The sequence below is a fragment of the Sparus aurata genome, chromosome 9 (genome assembly GCF_900880675.1).
Source record: "Sparus aurata chromosome 9, fSpaAur1.1, whole genome shotgun sequence".
Lineage (NCBI taxonomy): Eukaryota > Metazoa > Chordata > Actinopteri > Spariformes > Sparidae > Sparus > Sparus aurata.
In genome coordinates, this window is record NC_044195.1 from 30,848,350 (window position 1) to 30,867,209 (window position 18,860).

Sequence of the window (18,860 nt, forward strand, 5' to 3'; positions counted from 1 at the left end):
AGGTCTGTAAAATCAAGGCCGACCTGTATATTTTTACACAGATGGGCTCAACTTTTCTTAACCAACCTCTAGATTTCCCCGAAGCAGATGTTCTCAGTCTTTTTCTCGACATGCAACAAAGTCCACGTCCTTCCCCCCTACAGTTTCTCAGTCATCGTTAACAAAAATATGAGACGTGACTGATGGAAAAAGGATCCAAATTGAATTTTGGTGAGATAAAGGTCAGTACGATAGCATCAGCGAAGTCTTTTCTTATTTTCCCCTCGTAAATCAAACTCATTCAGCGCCGTTTTTTTCCTCGTGTAGAGTTTGCGGTGACACAAAGAAAAACAAGCGTGCGTTGATTTGTACTGCTTTTTAATGTGTTTTTTCCATCAGAAATAGTAAAAGCCATACAAGGTAGCAAACCAAAAAAAAAAAAAAATGACAAAAAGCTCTATACAGGCATAGTAGCTCATTCACACACATTCTACAGTCCAGACTGATCCGTCGCAGCGGGCGGACGCCGCTCCAGACTCTGTCTTGGCAAACAAATTGGCTGACATTCAGTTTGAAGTCGAGGACATCCTCAAAAAAAAAAAATACAGATTCTTCTGTCTCGTAAGCCGAGTCAAGACACAGTCGTCACGCGAAAAATTAGGAAAAAACCTGATGATTATTATCTATCTATGGGCGTCTTCTCTTGGAAAGGGCCGGGGGCTGAGTGAGACTGGAGGATACCGTGTACAGGTTACAGTCAGCAGCGTTAAGGTAACGAGCATGCAGGCTCCTGCTAATAAATAATGGAACATTCTAGTCAGATATAAAAGCCCTGTAAGTGCTGTATTTTTCTATTTTTTTTGAAGAAGTACACTAGAGTCGATGTAGCCCCCCCCCAGAAAAACTAACCCTTATTATTTAATTAGTTTACATCATGCTGCCACTGAGCCGAGAGCGTCAGGTTTAAAGAATTAACATCAAAATCAAATTAGTGAACTCGGTTTGACGTGCCATAATCACAGCTAAAACACTGTTATTAGAATAAAAAGTGGTTCCTTTTGTAATGATCTCTCTACGCCACACGAGGGCAGCAGCTACTGACTGAACCGACTGGTCTTCCCATGAACGAGCTCCGGACCCAGCACAGGACCGAGGAGCCGCTCGGTCCGCCTCCTTACGCGACGCGATGCGAAGCGGGTCGACGTCCGACGCCACGCGGAGACGCGCTGATAATACTTCAACATTTAAGTGCTAAACTTGGACAATGTCTTTTTTTCTTTCTAGGCAGGTTTTAAGTTAATAAAAACAATTGTGTTGGCATAGGATAACTCAAAATTTTGGACTTTAGTAACAACAATCTTTCATACAAAATATTTCCCCCTCTTTAAAAAAAAACAAAACAAAAACAAACGAAGCCTCCCCAAGAAAACAAGGTTGTTAAAATAAAAAAAAAGTAAAGTAAATGCTGTGAAAAACAAAACATTCAAAAACAACAGTGATACACTTTTTTTTTTTTTTTAAATGCACACACTTTACACCTTTATATATGTCAAACGCACTGTTTTTGACTTTAGCCAAAATAAAAAGCAATCTTTTCTTCTCGCTTTCAGTAATCTTGATGTATACTTTATAATACATGTATACAAGATAACACAGAGCAACAAAGCAAAAAAAAAATAAATATCTTAAGTCACTGTTTGGAAGTTTTTTTTATATATATATATATATATATATTTATCTATATATGTATATTTATATGTATAGCTTACTTTTGGGTAGGGTGTGAGTGTTAACAGTTTTGGCCGGCTGACGCGAAAAAGAGCTTCTTTTTTTTCTACTGACGGAAACTTTTTCAAGAAAACCGAAGAGCTGGACGACGCTTTTTCTGTAAAAAGAAAGATGGTCCTCGCAGAAACACAACTGGAGGCGGTTCACTGATCGGCAGAATTAGTGCGGCTACGTGGAGAATGTTTGCAGACGGGAAGCTGATCCCCGTTTGGATGCGGTGATTCGGTTAGCTGTCTTACTGATGCTCTCCTGCGCTCACGTGGATAACGTAGATGAAAAAAAGAAGAAAAAAAAAAAACACCTGTCAGACTCTAGCTGCGCATCTGTTGCATCGTTAGCGACACTACTGCATCAGACGGGGAACCTGTGGGAGCAACCTTTTTTTTTTTTTTTTTTCTCCCTCTCTCTCTCTCTCTGTTTTCCAAGTTTGGCTATTTTTGCATATTTAAGACAGCCTGGAAGAGTTTTATGTTCTTCTTTTCTTTTCTTTTTTTTTTTTCTTTTCTTAAAAAGCTCTGCATTACAAAAAAGAAAGTCAGGCACCAAATGTCATCTAGAACAGTCCTACTCATAAAGCAACCTAGAATATTTACACAGAGCCTCGCCCGGGCTGCGACGAAACGTCCGAAGACGATCGCTCGCAGGACGGCAGCGGCGCAGAGTTGACCTACAGTATCAGTACATACAGAGAGAAACAGTTCAGTATTTTTGATTAAAGCAGCCATATTTGTTTTACAAAAAGAATACTTCCGACCCTCCGACAGTGGCACGCTATACACGCCCTGACTACTTTTTTAAAATCTTTGGTTGACCAGTCAAAAAGCCTGATAGATTTACAATCCACTTTTACATCACACGACTTGACTTCTTCTTTTTAAAAAAATAAAAATGAAACGAAACGCTTTTTTTTAAAAAATAACATTTGCACACACACAATGTCATTCCCTCGTCCCGTTCACGTGTTACCCTGCTGCGGGAGGTCCGACTCGCCCTCCCGTCCCATTGTCACACACAGCCACGCCCCCCCCCCCATCCTGCACTTCCTCTGGTCCGTTCTGGAGTCCGTCCAAGAAAGAAAAGCACATGCATGCAAGCAGCACACACACACACACACACACACACGATCACACCACGCATTCTTTGTCTCTTTCATTCGCAAAAAATAAACACACAGACACACGAGTAAAAGAGCAGGAAAAAAATAAGGTGACGCGTAAAAACCAAATGCTAAATTGTCCAAAAATCAGAAAGAAAGTGTCTGTGGTTAAAAAAAGGAAAGAGAAATAACCAAAGGCCTTATAAAAAGCGCCAGGCGTTTTTTTTTGCTGTCAGCGCTCATCGTTTCTGCGCCGCGATCATCTTCAAGACGAAGCTGACGATGGCGTTGGCGGGCTGGTCGGGGTCCAGCTCGGCGAAGAGGTGGCTGACGTTGTCGGTTGTGCTTCCCTGCTTACGCGCCACGAACCCAAACAGCCTGGAGACAAAGAGACAAAGATGGAGATTTATTGGCAAATGCTCCTGAATCTACGATGGAATTATATTTATTATTAGATTTGTCAAGTACAAAGTGTATTATCTCAAACTAGTTAGTCTGAGTGCCGTTAGCTTTTTAATTAACTAGAATTTGAAATATTTGGTTTTTTTTTTCTGTAAGATAGGAGAATATTTACTATCTGGGGTGAAAAAATCTGAATTTATCAAAGTATTTCACAAGACTACATGTGTATAAGGGGCGCAGCTACATTTAATCAGATTAGATATGTGATGTACGGTTTTAAAGCGAGTTGCAGATGTCAAAAAAAAAAGTTTTCTGCTGCTTAATTTGAAGTATTTGTAGAGGAAAATTCATGTTTGTTTCGTTCGTGTGCATTTATCTCAGTATAGGAAGGTTTAAGTCAGGAAATACACGTAAAGTAACCTGAAGGTGTCAATCCTGTAAATATATGTATATATACACACACACACAACAGCCTATTTTGATTCTTCCTGGCTCTTTTTACTTACTTGGCTGTGCCTCCCTCAGGCTTGTTCCACCTGTAAACATTAGAAGATAATGTGTATTAATATGTGTAAAGTGGACCGGCTGGTATGTTTCTTGGGTTTGAGAGTGAAACACGGGATTCACACAGTCAACAACATCCTTAATATGAATAAAACAGTAGAAAGAGAGTTTTAATAACAAGACTTTGGACATTCTTCTGATTTTAATGCACAGGATGTTGAAGCTTCTCAGTAGTTCTGCCTCTACAGCGAGTCACTGATGGTTCTTTAAGTCGTCGTTTTCATGCGTCTGTACTCACTTTCTGTCCTGAGGGTCGATATCGCAGAACGTGACAGTGTTGTTGGGATAGTGGCGTCGGAAGAAAAGCCTGAAAAAAAAAAAAACAGCAGACCAACATTTTAAAATTACAGAAACACCAAAATACATGAATGGAAATAACAAGGGTTGCAGATGATTAGTTCATCTTTCAGGGACATCATCATTTTGTTGTGGATATAATATTTGAGTGTAACCAGCAGCTTGTTTCCAGGAAGTTGTTCAGCTAACGGAGACAGCTGTTTTTTTTTTTTCATTTAGTCGTCTGTTTAGCTACGAGATCTGAGTTCAAACACGAGTCTTACTCAGATATACTCTGTCCGTGTTGGTGTGCAGGTGCAGATAATGCAGATATTCTCTCAGTACGGATGAATTGAAAGTGTTATTCGTGACGTCGCCCTACATAAAACAAATCTGGGTCCTTGACTGAAACACTGTAGTAAATATGATCCTGATCCTTTAAACCTGTGCTAGCAATTATTTATTACGTATCGTCGGCTCATGTTCACACTCGCCCGTCAAAAACAACAAAACGTGTTCAGACGATAAACTCAAATTTCCTGATGTCACGCAGTGTTTATCTTCTCAGGACGTTGTTAAACTGCGGACAGGTTGTACCCAGAACTTACTTCCTCTGGTTGTCAGTCAGCGTGATGCCCTGCGAGGACACCTTGAAGTGCACGACGGTGGCAGCAGGAGGAGAAGCAGCAGCCAGTGTCTCAGATATGGCCTTGGCGACCGCCTGCGGGCCTGTCAGGGACTCCATCTCCACCGAGTTGATGTAGAGCACGTTGCATGCTGGGAAGACAGCAGATGTTCCCAGTCAGGCGAATTACACAATGTCAGAAGAGATTACATCAAGATGTGGAGGTTTTCAAACAGACAGCGTAACTGGGAATTTATTTACTGCAGAGAATTGCAAGAAGAAGAATCCTTTTGAAAATGTTTTTGTTTTAGCTTCTGTTTTGATCTTTTCATGCAGAAATATTGATTTCCATGCACGTCTGGAGCAAAAAAAAAAGCTGGCTGGAGTCGAACAGTCTCCAAAACAAATCATTCCACGTAAAAAACATTCTGCCTGTTACGTTCAAGAAGCCGGACCGTCGTGTTAACAGACAAATATCTTAAATCATCTCAATGAATTTGGTTACGCAGGGTTTTGTTGGCGCAGGTTACAACATACACAGACAGACGACAAACAGAGAGGATGCACATTCCAGATGGAGCTTTCCAAATAAAAAAAAGTGCACGGGGTTTACCATGGGAATCAGCAGGGGCCCTCTGCACTGGGATAACAAGGACGTCACGTTGTCAGTAAGATGATTCAGGACCATTTTTAATTGTGTTGTCATTAATGTCCGAGAATCTAAAGGCCGTCTGAGTGACTGAGTGACGGTGAGTAGATGTTTTACCTGCTCCTTGTTTCAGCCGGTCAGGCGCGGGATTTGTCGTCGCGACTTCTGGAACTTCCTCGATGAGATCTACGTGAAACAGGAGAGAGAGACGAGTTTAAACGTTTGGGTATAAAGTTCAGTTCTTCAGCAGGGTCAACTGTCATCATCATGTCCTCCACTGGATGTCAGCACATGTTGTTTACTATCTTAATTATATGTTCCAGGCTTTGTGAAACGTCCTTAAGAAACTTTATGGTAAATGTTTTTAAATCTTACCTAGCAAACACAAATATTTACATATTTGTCAAATGTGAAGGCAGACAGAAAATATTATGGTTAATAGTTCATTTTTATTTCTGTGCCATGCCAACATCTGGCCCCTATCCCATGTTTACTATTAGCTGAAATCACTTCACAAAAATATACATAATTATCTGGTAATAAAGATAAAATATAAGACATAAATAAAAATGCGACTACGAAGTATTACTTAATAGCTCCTTGTGATTTTTTGTATGATGGTAAGTTAGTTCTATTCCTCGTCAAAGATAAAACTCATCTTGAAACAGATTTTTGAGTTTCTTTTCAGTAGAAAGTTTAACATGATGCGATCAAAAATCACTTTAAAATGCACAAAGGTTTGGATTCCACTGACCTGTTGTCGGGATGAGTAGTTTGCAGGGTAGGGCCAGTGGTGTGATGGCATGTTGGTAGACCAGGGCAGACAGACAGCCTGTCCAACAGACACAAGACACAGTCAGGAAATAAGACAGTTTTTAAGAAGCTAACTTGTCGTCAGTTTATAACTTTTATGTGTTCCCCTTGTTTTGCTCTCAACACGGACTGTTTTACATGCACCCAACGCTCGCTCAGACGGGATTATTCGACTACAACTCGGAATACAAACGGAAACCAGAACGCTTAAGATACCAAAATCTTCTCTGAAGTTTCTGCACTCATATGCAGACAGAGATTAACAAACGTATACTGTCACGACAGAGTAATCCACTGATTAAGCATTGCACTCTTTAGACACTGTTGGAAACACGATTGATTTCCAAATTGATGCAGCAGAACCACAAATATCGTATAATTTAATTCCACACAGAGGTTTGGGAGGGTTATAGCGGCTAATGTAGCATGGGGCGGCTTCCATCAAGCATACGTGAAAAGCAGGCTACAGAGGTCTGCTACGTCTCTTTTTTCATTTTTGATGATTCATCAAACTGCATGCAGCTCCCTCTGGATCCATAAAAGGACTTTATACAATGTAAATCCAACACTTCTGGTTCTAATCCCGTCACTCCCATTCACTCATCTTTTTATAAAAGATGGATTTGGTTAAATGTGTCTCGTTAGATACACAATGGTGAGAAAAATTAAGCCTGAAAAAAGCCCCGGGATTCTTTTGGAATTAGTAAAATCAAATAAACATAAACAACAGCAGCTGCACATCAGGAGAGTGATGAACTGAGTTATAGGTTCAAGACTGAGAGGGGAAGAAGAAACAAAGAGAGACAAGACAACAGTTTACAGCGTGCCCCGCTTCGTATCTGGCAGAGGAGCTTTGACTCAAACAAACACAGACACACGTCATACAGCCTGCAGCGTAATTAGTAGGAAGAACACGAGTTAGATCACTTCAGTCAATACCATAATTACAGCCGGATTAGACGTTACAGAACTGGGAAAGGATTTCGGGTCTTTGACAGAAACACAGGCGGGAGCGAGCGCTCGTGTTTTGACTTTTTCTCCTCCGCGCTGTCAGCGAACATGTGAGGGCAGCAGGCTCCCACTCACCGAAGTAAGGCTCGTTGGGACAGCCCTTCAGCTTCACTCCTTTGGGGCTGCTCTCAATCAGGAAGTGCCTCACCAGCTCGTTGGTGATGTCACCTGCAACAAAAGAGCGGGAGAGGTGTGAGCGCAGCGCAGCTGATTAACGAGGAGACATCACCTCATATCTCTGGTATTAAGATATCAACCCTGAGTCAAGACCAAAATAGGGAGAAAGAAGAGCGGATAAAACACAAGGGAATAGTTGTGGTATTAGTCACAGCTTTCAAATTGTTATTGATGTGTAAAACCTTTACCTTTCTTGCTCTGATGCACGGTGGGTGGAGGCGAGGCCACCTTCATGGCCAGGCCGTAAGCCCCCCTGAACGAGTGACTGTCCCGGATAACAAAGGCTCCAGGCTCCCTCTCTCTCAGCAGGCCGATAGCTGCAACACAGCGGACATTCACTTAATTCACAACGCTAGCATTAAATGTAGCAGTTAGCTAAGAGCTACGGAACATCTGTAGTCTCTTGGCAGGTCTGTTAGAATTTAAATTAACCTTAAGCACAACAAAACAGCAGACAAAACGTTAAATACTTGATATATCAACCAGCAGTGCACACAGAGGACTTGGTAAATGGAAAAACCCTTTATTCTGCTAGGGCTAAATTTGGATATCAGACGCTGGAGGTCAGAGGAAGTCGGCTCATTATAGGATCAAGGTGAACTAAAGAAAAAGGAAGCGAAACCTTTAAAGCATGACTCAGAACAAAAAGGATTAAGTCAAGTCTTAACCTTTAGTTTGAAAAATTGCTGTCAGTCTGTATTTCATTAGAAGTACAACCTTTAACATGACACTTTGTTTGAGGCACTCCATTGTTCAAGGAGACGCGCTTCAGATCCATTACTTCACTATTTAGTTCAATGCCTCCGCCTGTCCACATGTGATGGTTTAAGGAAGGAAGATGGATGAGATGAGCAACACATGCAGATGTTCCTAATTCTCCACACATGGTGCGGCTTTTCTTCTGGGAGTGTAGGACACTAAGTATAAACCCTGTGTGTGTGTGATGTCATTGCAGTTGAGCATGTGCTTGTATTTAACATGATATAATCCAATACGGGCAATGAGCAGATGCAGATGGGGCAGCCAATAGCAAACTGACCTCACAACCAAACACATAAGTACAGATGTGTATATACCGGAGTCTGCATGTGTGTGTTTATGTGTACATGCATTTATCCAAAGTGGTGACGTTGTGTGATATATGACGACGTAGGACCACTACACCAAAAACAATGGAGGCCTTGTTCCAAATTGAAAAAAAATAGCACCTGAACATTGATATAAACTTTTCAAACCACTGCAGCAGCTTAATCTACTTCTCCACTGTCCGTTACTATTCTCTATATTATGCAACCAAGTCATATTTTCTGCTAAGTGCACATCCACGGATACTGATAATCGTAAAAGTGCTAAATAATTGGCCAGGCCAGTGAAAAGTTTATCCCAACCTCCTTTTACACTTCTTGCAAGTGAGGTAAGCCATTTACCTCTGTTGTTGGCACACACAGTCCCATACTACACATATTCCAGCTCCAGTTTAGAAGTGTGTAGGTTGGAAAATCCCTTAATATACCTGTCTTGGTCAGTTAAGCACAAAGTCTTGTAGCGTCTTACCTTGCTCCCTGGAAATTTCTGGCTTGTACCAGAACTTGGACGTGTCCTGGACAAACTTGACATTCAGCCTGCTCTCTGGGCTTCCATCTGCAACAAAAACAAATAAAATGTCACACAACATCAAAATGTACCCGACATCAGTCGGTACAGTCAAAGTATGCAGTGTTTTGTTGAAGTATTTGACCAGCTAAAGTACTACAATGCAGCATTTTGACAGTACACGTCACATGAGATACACCCTGAAATTGCTTCGGCATAGCTGTACTGTAGATTGAAGTTTACATCTGACTATTAAGCTTAGTATGCCAAGCTTTTTGCTGTCTGGCAATATCTGCCATTATGTTTGAGGTCGCTGTACTTTAAATGGATTAAAAGCCCAACACAAGCAGAGAGGTGGCTGCCAACACATTGGGCTCTAAGCCACCCTATTGCTGTTGAATGACTCAGCCCGTTTCAGGAAGGGAGAAAAAGAAGCAAACAGAGAAGAAGAGAAGAACTCAACAAACAGTTTTCACATCATGTGTCCTTACCGGGCATATTGAACCTGGAGAAGTCAGAGAGGGTGTGGAAGTAGCTGGGAGTGCTTCCTCCACTCGCTGGGGACACTATCTTCCCATTCAGTGTGCCGTAGGACAGTGCTCCATTTGGTCTATCGCCGCTCGACATGCGCCTCTTCTCTGGAAGCTGAGGCTGGAAACCAGGGGCTGGACTACCCTGCCGGAACCCTACACCCATCCCCATCATCCCGCCATCCTGGAATCCTGCAGGCGAGATGGGGAAGGAGGGAGTGGGCGGTCCCTGGTAGCCCGAGGAGCTGCTCTGTCGTGACAGGTTCCCATGTCGCTCATCTGGGGTGTTGTAACCGCTGTGCATGGGGTGGCGATCCAAACTAGGGCTTCTCTGGGACATCTGCGATACTGACGGGTGACGGCCCAAAACCGGACTTCCTTGGGGGTGTGTGACAGATGGCTGTCGGCTGAGCACGGGGCTGCTCTGCATTGGCTGGCCAAGGGATGGCTGTCTGCTGAGGACTGGGCTCCGCTGAGACCCCTGTGCCAATGAGGCCTGTCTGCTGAGGACTGGGCTGCTCTGAGCTCCTTGAGACGGACGATGCCCAAGGATTGGACTGCCACTCAGGCCTACCATACCCACCTCGAAGCCATTAACTGGTGATGTTTGCTGACCCATGATGATGGACACATCCTGATTAGCACTTGGGCGCTGCTGGAGGATGGAGTTGTGGGTGGGGTGGCCAAGGGTTGGGTGGCCAAGGATGTTGGTCCGGTGCTGTGCACGGGGACTTCCGTGGCTGAGCGTTATCTGGCGGGGTTCTGAGGTGGGTGGGCTGGGGTCTGAGGTCACGTAGGCCCCCTGTAGGGTGTTGGGGCCAAGGTAGGACTGTGTAGGGGTAGTAGTGCCAAGGTAAGAAGAGGTCGGAGAGCTGGAATCCAGGTAGGAAGAAGTGGGGGTGTTCAGGGCTTGATATGATGGGGTTGGAGTCGGGTAGGCACTCTCTGTAACCTGGGAGCGGAAGCCTGAATCAGTAGTGGGCTGGGACGGAGTGCTGACGCTGCTCTCTGCTAAGGGGTGATCACTGGAAAAGAAATGGAAAAGGTTAATAACCCTCTGAACTACCTTTTCAAGTTCCCATTCATTTAAGTACACACAAAAATGAGGGATTGACAGGGTCCTTTGCAAAGAAGAAGCCTAGTCTAAGATCTGGCCTTGACTCAAAAATTAAAGAGAGCACTGTGTTTTTGACTCACCCCTGTGAGCTCTGGATGGGGCTGCTGCTGGACAAAGGTGGGTTCAGTGTGTGGGAGGATGGACTTGTACTTCTCTGCTGGCCTGTCGTCTCTTCTGGTGGGCTAAGGCTCCGAGGTGACGAGGGCTGATCTCCGCTTGTCGCTGCCGACCTCGCCACAGACTCAACGTAGCTTCTTGGTCCTGCATGTGAGAGATAAAGGGTTCCTTATGAGCCTCACATTTACTTCAGATTTTCTGTCTTCTGGCTTTGCAGCTGCGTCAATGATAATTCCTGATTTCACCGTACTTGTCCCATAAAACTGTGAAAATGTTGAGATATGAAACACGCTGCGGTGAGAGTGGTTATGACTTGTCCGGACAACGAATGAAAATGGGAGTGGTTTTTCCACACGATTCAAGTGAAATGTTGGCGGACTACAAAATGAGGTGGAGGATGTTATCACCCTGAATGTCGATGATCATCCGTGGCATTATAGCAGCACTCTTACCTTCCTCACCCTCACTGCTCTCATCATCTGTGGAGCATCGTTGGAGATAATCCAGAGAAATAGAATTATGTAAAAAAAAGATTTGTGCAAACTCATTCAATCTGGTATTAAAAGGGACTGTGTGAAGCCACCGATGGGAATGTCAGGAAGAGGACTAGAGGTTTAGTGTTCCCATTATTGAGAGTGTATTTTGAGAAAGTTTAAAGGTTGACAAGCTTGTTGTGCTGGTAAGTGTCAGGGTTTAAAGATTAATCCAACTCAAATGCCACTTAATTTGTGTTTCTCAGGTGATCATACAAGCAGTACAAGTTTTACAATAAATACTGATGTAAACAAACATTACAATAGCAAAAGAACAACAATACATCGGATTTAGTTCTTTCCTCATTATCGTCAAAGGTTGTGATTCAAATGAAGTGAGTGTTAGGACCAACCTGAGCCTGTCTGGTTGAGGAGGATTTCCGCTGGGTTGTGGGGTTTCAAACCCAGCGCTGACAGTGGAGTCTTGGCAAGACCAGGAGGGGACCGACCTGAAGGGAATAGGACATTTATCACCATATAGCATCACACAGTGCACACATCTTGACAGCTGCTACCTGGTGACACAGTCAAACCATGATTTATCTTTTGTTCGGACCACTACATTTACACTAGATTTACAAAAGAAATGCCATGATATCATTTAATTTCCATATGGTCTGCTGTATGGTGGCTTGAAGTTGACCTTCAGTCTTGCTCACCATGTATTAATACGCAGGTAAACAGCTGTCAAGAAAATACACAGGTAAACACACAACAGCAACATGTTCAGAGGGGTGCGTTCATGCTCTGATGGAAGGGCAAAACATGCATGTGACCAATCACAACGTGACAAACTTGCAGTGACACCACCTCATTCTACCATCAGCAGAATGACGTGTGCGTCAAACACAAGTGACATCAAAGCAGAGCTGCGTCAATCTGGACTCGGTACCACCAGGAGGATGGTACAAATACCACTCCTACGATATTTTATTTTAATTTTATAGACTCTAGTTGTAGTTTCGATTTCCGATTAATCAAACGTTCCCATAAAGTTAAAAGTGTCCATGTTAGAAGAAGTGATTTGACACAGTCTCGGCTATATTAACACCGGAGGGAAATAGGAGTAGAGTGTGTTGCCACGAGTGCATTAGTCATATTCAGACTTATATTACTATAATCACCCTGACTGAATGTGCTTCATCCAAGGTGACTCCGCTTTATGCATCTGTCTCGCAACTCTAGTCTTCCTGCCAACTACTCCTTTATTCCCCTCCAGCGTAAACACAAATAATCATGTGGGTGAAGATAATAACAACAAAACACATCTTGCGAACACAATTATCAAAGGACAAGACGTAAATGAATGGGTAATAACAACTGCCGGGGGAGGGCAAGCAGGGTGCTGGTTGCGGTGATACAAGGCAGCAACAGGAACCCAAACACAGATGACAACAGCAACACAGAGAGCAGCAGCTGCTGAGACACTGGAAGTTCACAATGACTGTAGGTCTTTGTGCTTTACATGTATGGGCCTATGGATGCGTAAAATGTCTTTACATCTTTGGGATTGACATGATATTTGGTAGAGATATCGATGGTGTCCATTGGGTTAATCCTAATGACTTTGGTGATTCTCAGACTTTAAATTTAGTGCCACCAGTGGGTCAAAGTTACCACGCAGCCAGCTAAATATCTCAATATCTACTGAATGGATTCTATCTTTTGATGCATCATTGGGACTTTGGAGATCAGTCATTACCCAATCTAGAACAGAAACCCTGTACTGTGTTCTACACATCTGCGTGGGTCAGGTCCTAACCTTTTCCCCAACCACTTACAAAAACAAATCAGGTTTTTGGTACAGATCAGGGACTGACAGGGATCTTCTGACTGTCCTGGAGCACCATCGTGAGGTCAACATTTATGGTCCGGAGTGAATTATCTCAACAATTGTCTCAACTGTAGTGTCTGCTAATACTAAGTATAAAAAGTTAGTTTGCTCAACTAATATTAGGCTTACAGGCTTATAAACATTTAGCTTGATAACGCCTAGCCTGTGAGCCATGTCATTAGCATTCAGCTAACAGAGCGGTGCCTAAATACAGCCTCACACAGCTGGTAGCATGCTGTAAACCCTGCTGTCTTCTACATACATATTATCAGGAAAAGACTTGCAGTTTCTTCAATATGTACACCAAAGTGAGTTTAGATGTTGTGTGTGTTGTTGCCGGTGCTGCTCTCGTGTGGCTCTCATGCCAAAGCGGTGCAGGACTGTGATAAGTGATGGGTAAAGGGTCACTCGGGAAGAGGAGGGACGGGATGGGGGTTCACTTGGCTGACGTGGCGGGACAGTGGAACTCCGGTAGAGAGACGTGCATCCTCCACTTACCAAAGAATCCAAATCAATTCTTTGTGCTTGCAACCTCGACGCCCCAGATTAAACCGTGGCTGGTGTGCTTTTGGGGCGGGCTAAGTGAACACTGAAGACACACTACTCAGTCGATCAGCTAACCATGCACCTTTGACAAGTTTTGCAAATAACTGCAAAACTAATCTCAGTTAACTGATGACAGTTAACTTAATTTTGTGCTCTAATGAAGCTCTATTAAAAACACAAACAACAAAGGAACTCGTGTTTTTTTTGTCACATGCATATCAGATGCAACTATTAATAAAGTTGTCCAAAAGTTCTTTGTTTATCTCAGAGAATGTTTGCTGCTCAGCGTCGTACAAAATGTTCCCACTTTGAGGGGCGGGAGGGATGTCACGCAGTGGAGAGGGTGTTAAAAATATGTTGTCTCTTTATGACTAACTTTTATGGGTGTGCCCTGGGGGAGATAGGCAAGAGGACTGGATGATGTAATTGGTGGAGCTGGCAAACGACGCGTTACCTAATATGTGAGACTGTATGTGAGGCTGACGGAGAGGGGGTTGGAAGAGGGCAGGACCGGAGATGGGTGTGTTTATTTCTCTTGGGATGTCTATCTTGTCATTACAGTTTTACAGACTTCTTGCAGGATCTTTTTATTTTCTTTGTGGACCAGTTTTAGTAAAAAAAAAAAAAACAGGCTAAACAGAACGTAGAGATGAAAATGTGATCAAGTAGCAGGCCAGACTTAAAGTTGGGAGATGTTACGCCAAACCGACTGGGCCTTTTTCTGTCTCTCTTTCCTTTTTTTCTTATTCTGAATTTTTTTACTGAATGGCTGCAGACATTCTTGTGAGAAAAGAGGGATTCAGTCTTCACGAGACGTGACCACTCAGGCATTTTGATGAGCCAACACAAGGCCAGAGTGCTGCAACTTCCCACTCGTCCATTGGACATTGGAAAAGGCAGCCCATTTACAATCTGAATGAAAGCGAGATGAGGCAGTAGCGAGGATATGTTATCATTACTTGGAGAATGTGGTAGGAAATGAAGTACAAAAAGAGAGAAATTATTGTAAGTCAAGATAAAGTAAATCTTCAGTGACTGCCAAGAGTCACTGAACAAGATGTGAACTTACACCAAGACTTCTTTACAGTAAGTTTGTATCGCAGGTTAATTTAGGTTTCTTTTGTTCCACTTAAAAAACAACAATGACATTTATAAGTTGCTGCTCAAAGTAGACTCATTGCTAAAATAAGCATTACCATTTTGATATTTGTAACTACATCTGAGCTCCACAGTGCCCTCTGTCAGCCGGATGGGGAACTTACACAGGTTGAAGTAAGGGGTTTGCGGCGAAATTGGGAAGGCAGGGGTTTGGGGAAACGCCTCACCACCAACTGTGGGTGTAGGACTGACGGGGCCACCGTCCATCTCCTCGAAGGCCTCGCGGTAGCTGTGCATGTGTCTCTGGAAAGCAGAAAAATTACATGAAAAAACAAAAATCAACATGCAAAGCAGAACACGTTCCAAAATGTGCGCGTTCTACCTCCTTAGGTCGTCCTCCGGGGTTCATCGCTATGGCGTTGACAAACTCCGGAGAGACACAGCGGATCGGGGAGCGAACCGGGACGTCAGGAGAGGGACCGTCATCGGGACCGTTCTGGTATTGGCCCTCGCTGACGTTGCGACGGCGGGGCAGAGTTGCAGGATCGTCCAAGGACACTGTCCGGGCCTGGACACCTGAGACGACACGCAAGGGAGTGTTAACGCTAAGCAATGGGGGATCACTGCTGTCGCTGTCCTCGTGAAAATCCATCACCGCCATCAGAGGTTAATGGTTGTCAGCCGCTGTGAAAGCTCGCTGCACAGGCCATCGTGTGCATTCAGGAGGCCGTGGCTCTTAAAACTTTCCAATTCAACATGCACACACAAGGTTAATGAATGGTTAAGCCGCGGATCAAACTGAAGAGTCTCCATGAATGAAAATTAAGACGTGACCTTGGAAATATGTTCTATAAAGTGATGCTCACCCCCTTGTAGCGTGTTTTTTTTCTAATGCCTGGGAGAAAATGTTCTCTCACACAATTGATCAAGATGATCTGATACACTGGTGCAAACTGGTGGTTATCAAATGCGTCAGTGTGGGCAGATCTGGCTGAAGCTCAAAGCAGCCAGTAAGCTCATTTCATTTCAGTTAATCTGGTTTGAACTGAAAGAGTCAGAGGGAGAGAGAGAGAGGGAGACAGAGAGTGGGGGAGAGAGAGAGAGAGAGAGAGAGAAAGCTACCAGCATAAAACAAACAGGATTTTCAGTTAAGAGCTTTAAGCTAATATGCGATGCCAATGACTGGCGGGTAGAGGTAGGAAAGCATGAACACTGGCCAAAGCGGCAAAGCCAAATGTGAAAGACTATCGCTGGCTGCCGGGCAACTCTGGAACAAGATGAAGGTTAACGGGCAGAAGAAGGAGAAGTACAATAGGTTTAAGAAACAAGGGGACAGATTTGGAATAATAAATTCCGTGGTGTTGTTTGTTGCTAAGGCAGTTTTATCCTGCGAAAGTGCTACTTTCGTCGTCCGTCAGTGAAACGGTTGCTTTAACGATGGTTTTAATGGACCTGGAGCTGTCTTATTGTTTATCTATTTTAGAGCTCTTCTCTGACACCTGCATGAGAGATGGTGGAATGGTCTCACAGAAAAAAATGAAAACAAACACAAGCTGATATCGATCTCAAAAATGTGACCGAAGGCTTCTCTCAGTTTGACGCCACAAACCTTTCCATACACGGAAAAACACACCACGAGCCAAACTGTTATGGAAATTGTGAAAATAGTCATATCTCATCAACTCAGCTTCACTTTGAAGTGGGGGAGCTAAATCCCGGCCAAATATCTGTGGGGAAACATTAGTGATAGCAGCTGTGAAAATGTTAATAGTTAAGAACGGAGGTAGCTGCTATTGCCACATACGTAAAAAAAAATCTGAGGTGTTAAAAATGATATTCTCTGATTTTTCGTTACCTCTAAGTGACCCTCCAGATGTCTCTGTATTTTCTATTATCACCATTCGATTAGAGTTAATAAATCAATTTACTTTATGTCTTATTTTTAAAGAAAGAAATCAATGATTAACAGGTGTCAATCTGTCAGGATGCCTCATTTATCTCCGGCTACAAATAGCTCAAATGTTGGCAGCGTGTCGGTTAAAAAATTTTGGAACTGACAGCTTTGAGAGCATGTAGTCAACACCCCCAAACAGACGCACACCCACCATCGCACTGCCGAGCCTGGAAACTGAGAACCAGATGTACCCAGGATGCACCGCTCCACAGCGGAGCACTGTCAAACACTGAGCCGTTACCCCGGCGACGGCTAATGACTTCCAGCTGCGATGGCCGGAGATTCTCGAGGACATTTCTCTGCTATTTAAAATCCAGCCATCGTGTGCATACGCATGAGGTTGATTTCAAAAACATAAACTCGATCCTTATTTTTCTTTTCAAGGGAGGGAAACGAATGTCTCCGTGTGTGTGTGTGTGTGTGTGTGTGTGTGCACACCTGCAACTGTGAGAGGTTATCTAAGGTAAGAGTGAAGGGAAGGCATTCCCGGCAATGTCAGTTCAGATCAATAGGAGGAATGTATTTACAGCCTGATGCCAAAACAGTCGGGTGCAGTGATCAATTGAAAACTGCACAAATACAATATATTTAATGTTTTACCCAATCAGTAATTTCATTGATTTTTGTAAATATATGGTTATTTTTAATTTGCTGGCAGCAGCACGTTTCAAACAAGTTGGGAGAGGAGCAACAAAGGAAGGGGAAAGTTGTGAATGCTCGGGAAACACTTCACCCTGACCTGTATAAAAGATGTTACTACATCGACTTGGAAATTTGTTAAACTGTCAAGAAAAGTTTGTTTTGCAAATTATTGTATTAAGTTTATGCGAGTGCTACTTGTAGGATATGAACGTCACGGTGACTTCAGCTGTGACTTAATTCCAGCTCCACAATCCAAGATCTACTTTGCAACACTTCACTTTGACGTTGCGTTGCATCACTAAAAAAGGAAATTACATTCTGTGGTAAAGAGGCCAGACTGGCCCCTGGACACCCTAAACAGAACAATCCTGTCTGCATTGTGGTCTCCCTCTCCCAGCGGACGCATTCGGCTTTAGTGGTGTTTCCAACTAGGACTGTGGTCTCTCTCCTAGATTTGGTGTCTTTTGTCTGGCTTTGTAAATCTTCAAAATAGTGCGAGTGAAAAAAGCAGACTTGAATGAGACCAGTGTATCCTGGCCTCGGTATTGTCCCCTGAGTTTGGCAAAATGGATCTTGTGACATGCACTCTCCTGGCAAGGGACAGAGCCTCCTTTGTGCCTCCCCTGTCTCGTTCTTGTGAAACTTTAACATTATCCAATCGGGGCTCTTTTTTTTTTTTTTGTATGCGCCACAGTTGAGGTAATTCCCTAACCTTGAGGTAGGAAAAAACTGCAACTCAGAACAAACAGGAACGAAGGGTGAGTATGTATGCAGAAAGGAATCAATGGTTAGTTTGAGGATGCTCTGCAAATCCCATGATGACATAGAGAAATGTGTTACTTATGAAAGAAGAGGGAGAAGAGGAAGATAACAAGAAGGAAAAAGAGAGAAATGGTTAAATGCAAACAAAAGCCCACCACACTCAAAGACACGGCAGATACAGACTTGAACTTCGATTGAAGGAACACTTGGAAAAGAGGAGAGGTCCCTTTTTCTTTTAAGTGTTCCTTCAGACAGGATGGAAGAACCAACCCGAGAGGGAGTGAGAACGGCGGTGCTCAGACTGAGAAGAGGTCATGCTGGGGATGACACTTTGGACACGAGCCGAGTATTCTGGGTAAACAGATGGATGATGAGAGAAAAGAAGAATGATGATGACAAAGCTAGGAAAGGAAAAACAAGAGAGATGAGGTTCCGCCTATGACAGAGAACAAGAAACGAGAGGGTAACTGATATTTTCCACATATTTAAAAGATGCTGAAAGCCTGGACATCAAACCTAAACCATAAATGAAACAGTGTTGTCTTCGCTGTCTCCACACAAGTCATAAAAACAAGGATGATTTCTATGAAGAAAGAGGCAGAAAGCATATCCAACATGGGTCTTGTTGACCTCACACAAACAGCACACTACATTTCCAACTCTAATGGTGTGAAACTAGCATTTAGTGTTACGTAAAGTGAACCGCTAACTACATTTAAATGGCAGTAAAGTTAATGGAACCGTATTGCTGATT

General features: G+C 43.3%; 1 protein-coding gene across 16 annotated transcripts in view; it reads right to left on the reverse strand.

Annotated features, from left to right (window-relative positions):
* Nucleotides 1-340: 340 nt before the first annotated feature.
* The window catches only part of tns1b (tensin 1b), a 173,932-nt gene continuing 155,412 nt past the window's right edge, over nt 341-18,860 (reverse strand). For 7 of the 16 annotated variants that reach the window (XM_030427822.1, XM_030427829.1, XM_030427823.1 and 4 more), the window contains 17 exons: nt 18,377-18,457; nt 15,131-15,324; nt 14,913-15,051; nt 11,624-11,719; nt 11,190-11,216; nt 10,701-10,881; nt 9,465-10,528; nt 8,935-9,021; nt 7,569-7,697; nt 7,279-7,371; nt 6,134-6,211; nt 5,497-5,565; nt 5,344-5,370; nt 4,714-4,882; nt 4,068-4,136; nt 3,772-3,801; nt 341-3,241 (listed from right to left, as the gene is read on the reverse strand). In XM_030427822.1, coding sequence (XP_030283682.1) covers nt 3,103-3,241; nt 3,772-3,801; nt 4,068-4,136; nt 4,714-4,882; nt 5,344-5,370; nt 5,497-5,565; nt 6,134-6,211; nt 7,279-7,371; nt 7,569-7,697; nt 8,935-9,021; nt 9,465-10,528; nt 10,701-10,881; nt 11,190-11,216; nt 11,624-11,719; nt 14,913-15,051; nt 15,131-15,324; nt 18,377-18,457 — 2,672 coding nt within the window. In that variant the 3' untranslated portion in view covers nt 341-3,102. The remainder of the gene's footprint in view (nt 3,242-3,771; nt 3,802-4,067; nt 4,137-4,713; nt 4,883-5,343; nt 5,371-5,496; nt 5,566-6,133; nt 6,212-7,278; nt 7,372-7,568; nt 7,698-8,934; nt 9,022-9,464; nt 10,529-10,700; nt 10,882-11,189; nt 11,217-11,623; nt 11,720-14,912; nt 15,052-15,130; nt 15,325-18,376; nt 18,458-18,860) is intronic. The other 9 variants (XM_030427833.1, XM_030427835.1, XM_030427825.1 and 6 more) reach the window with 6 other exon arrangements.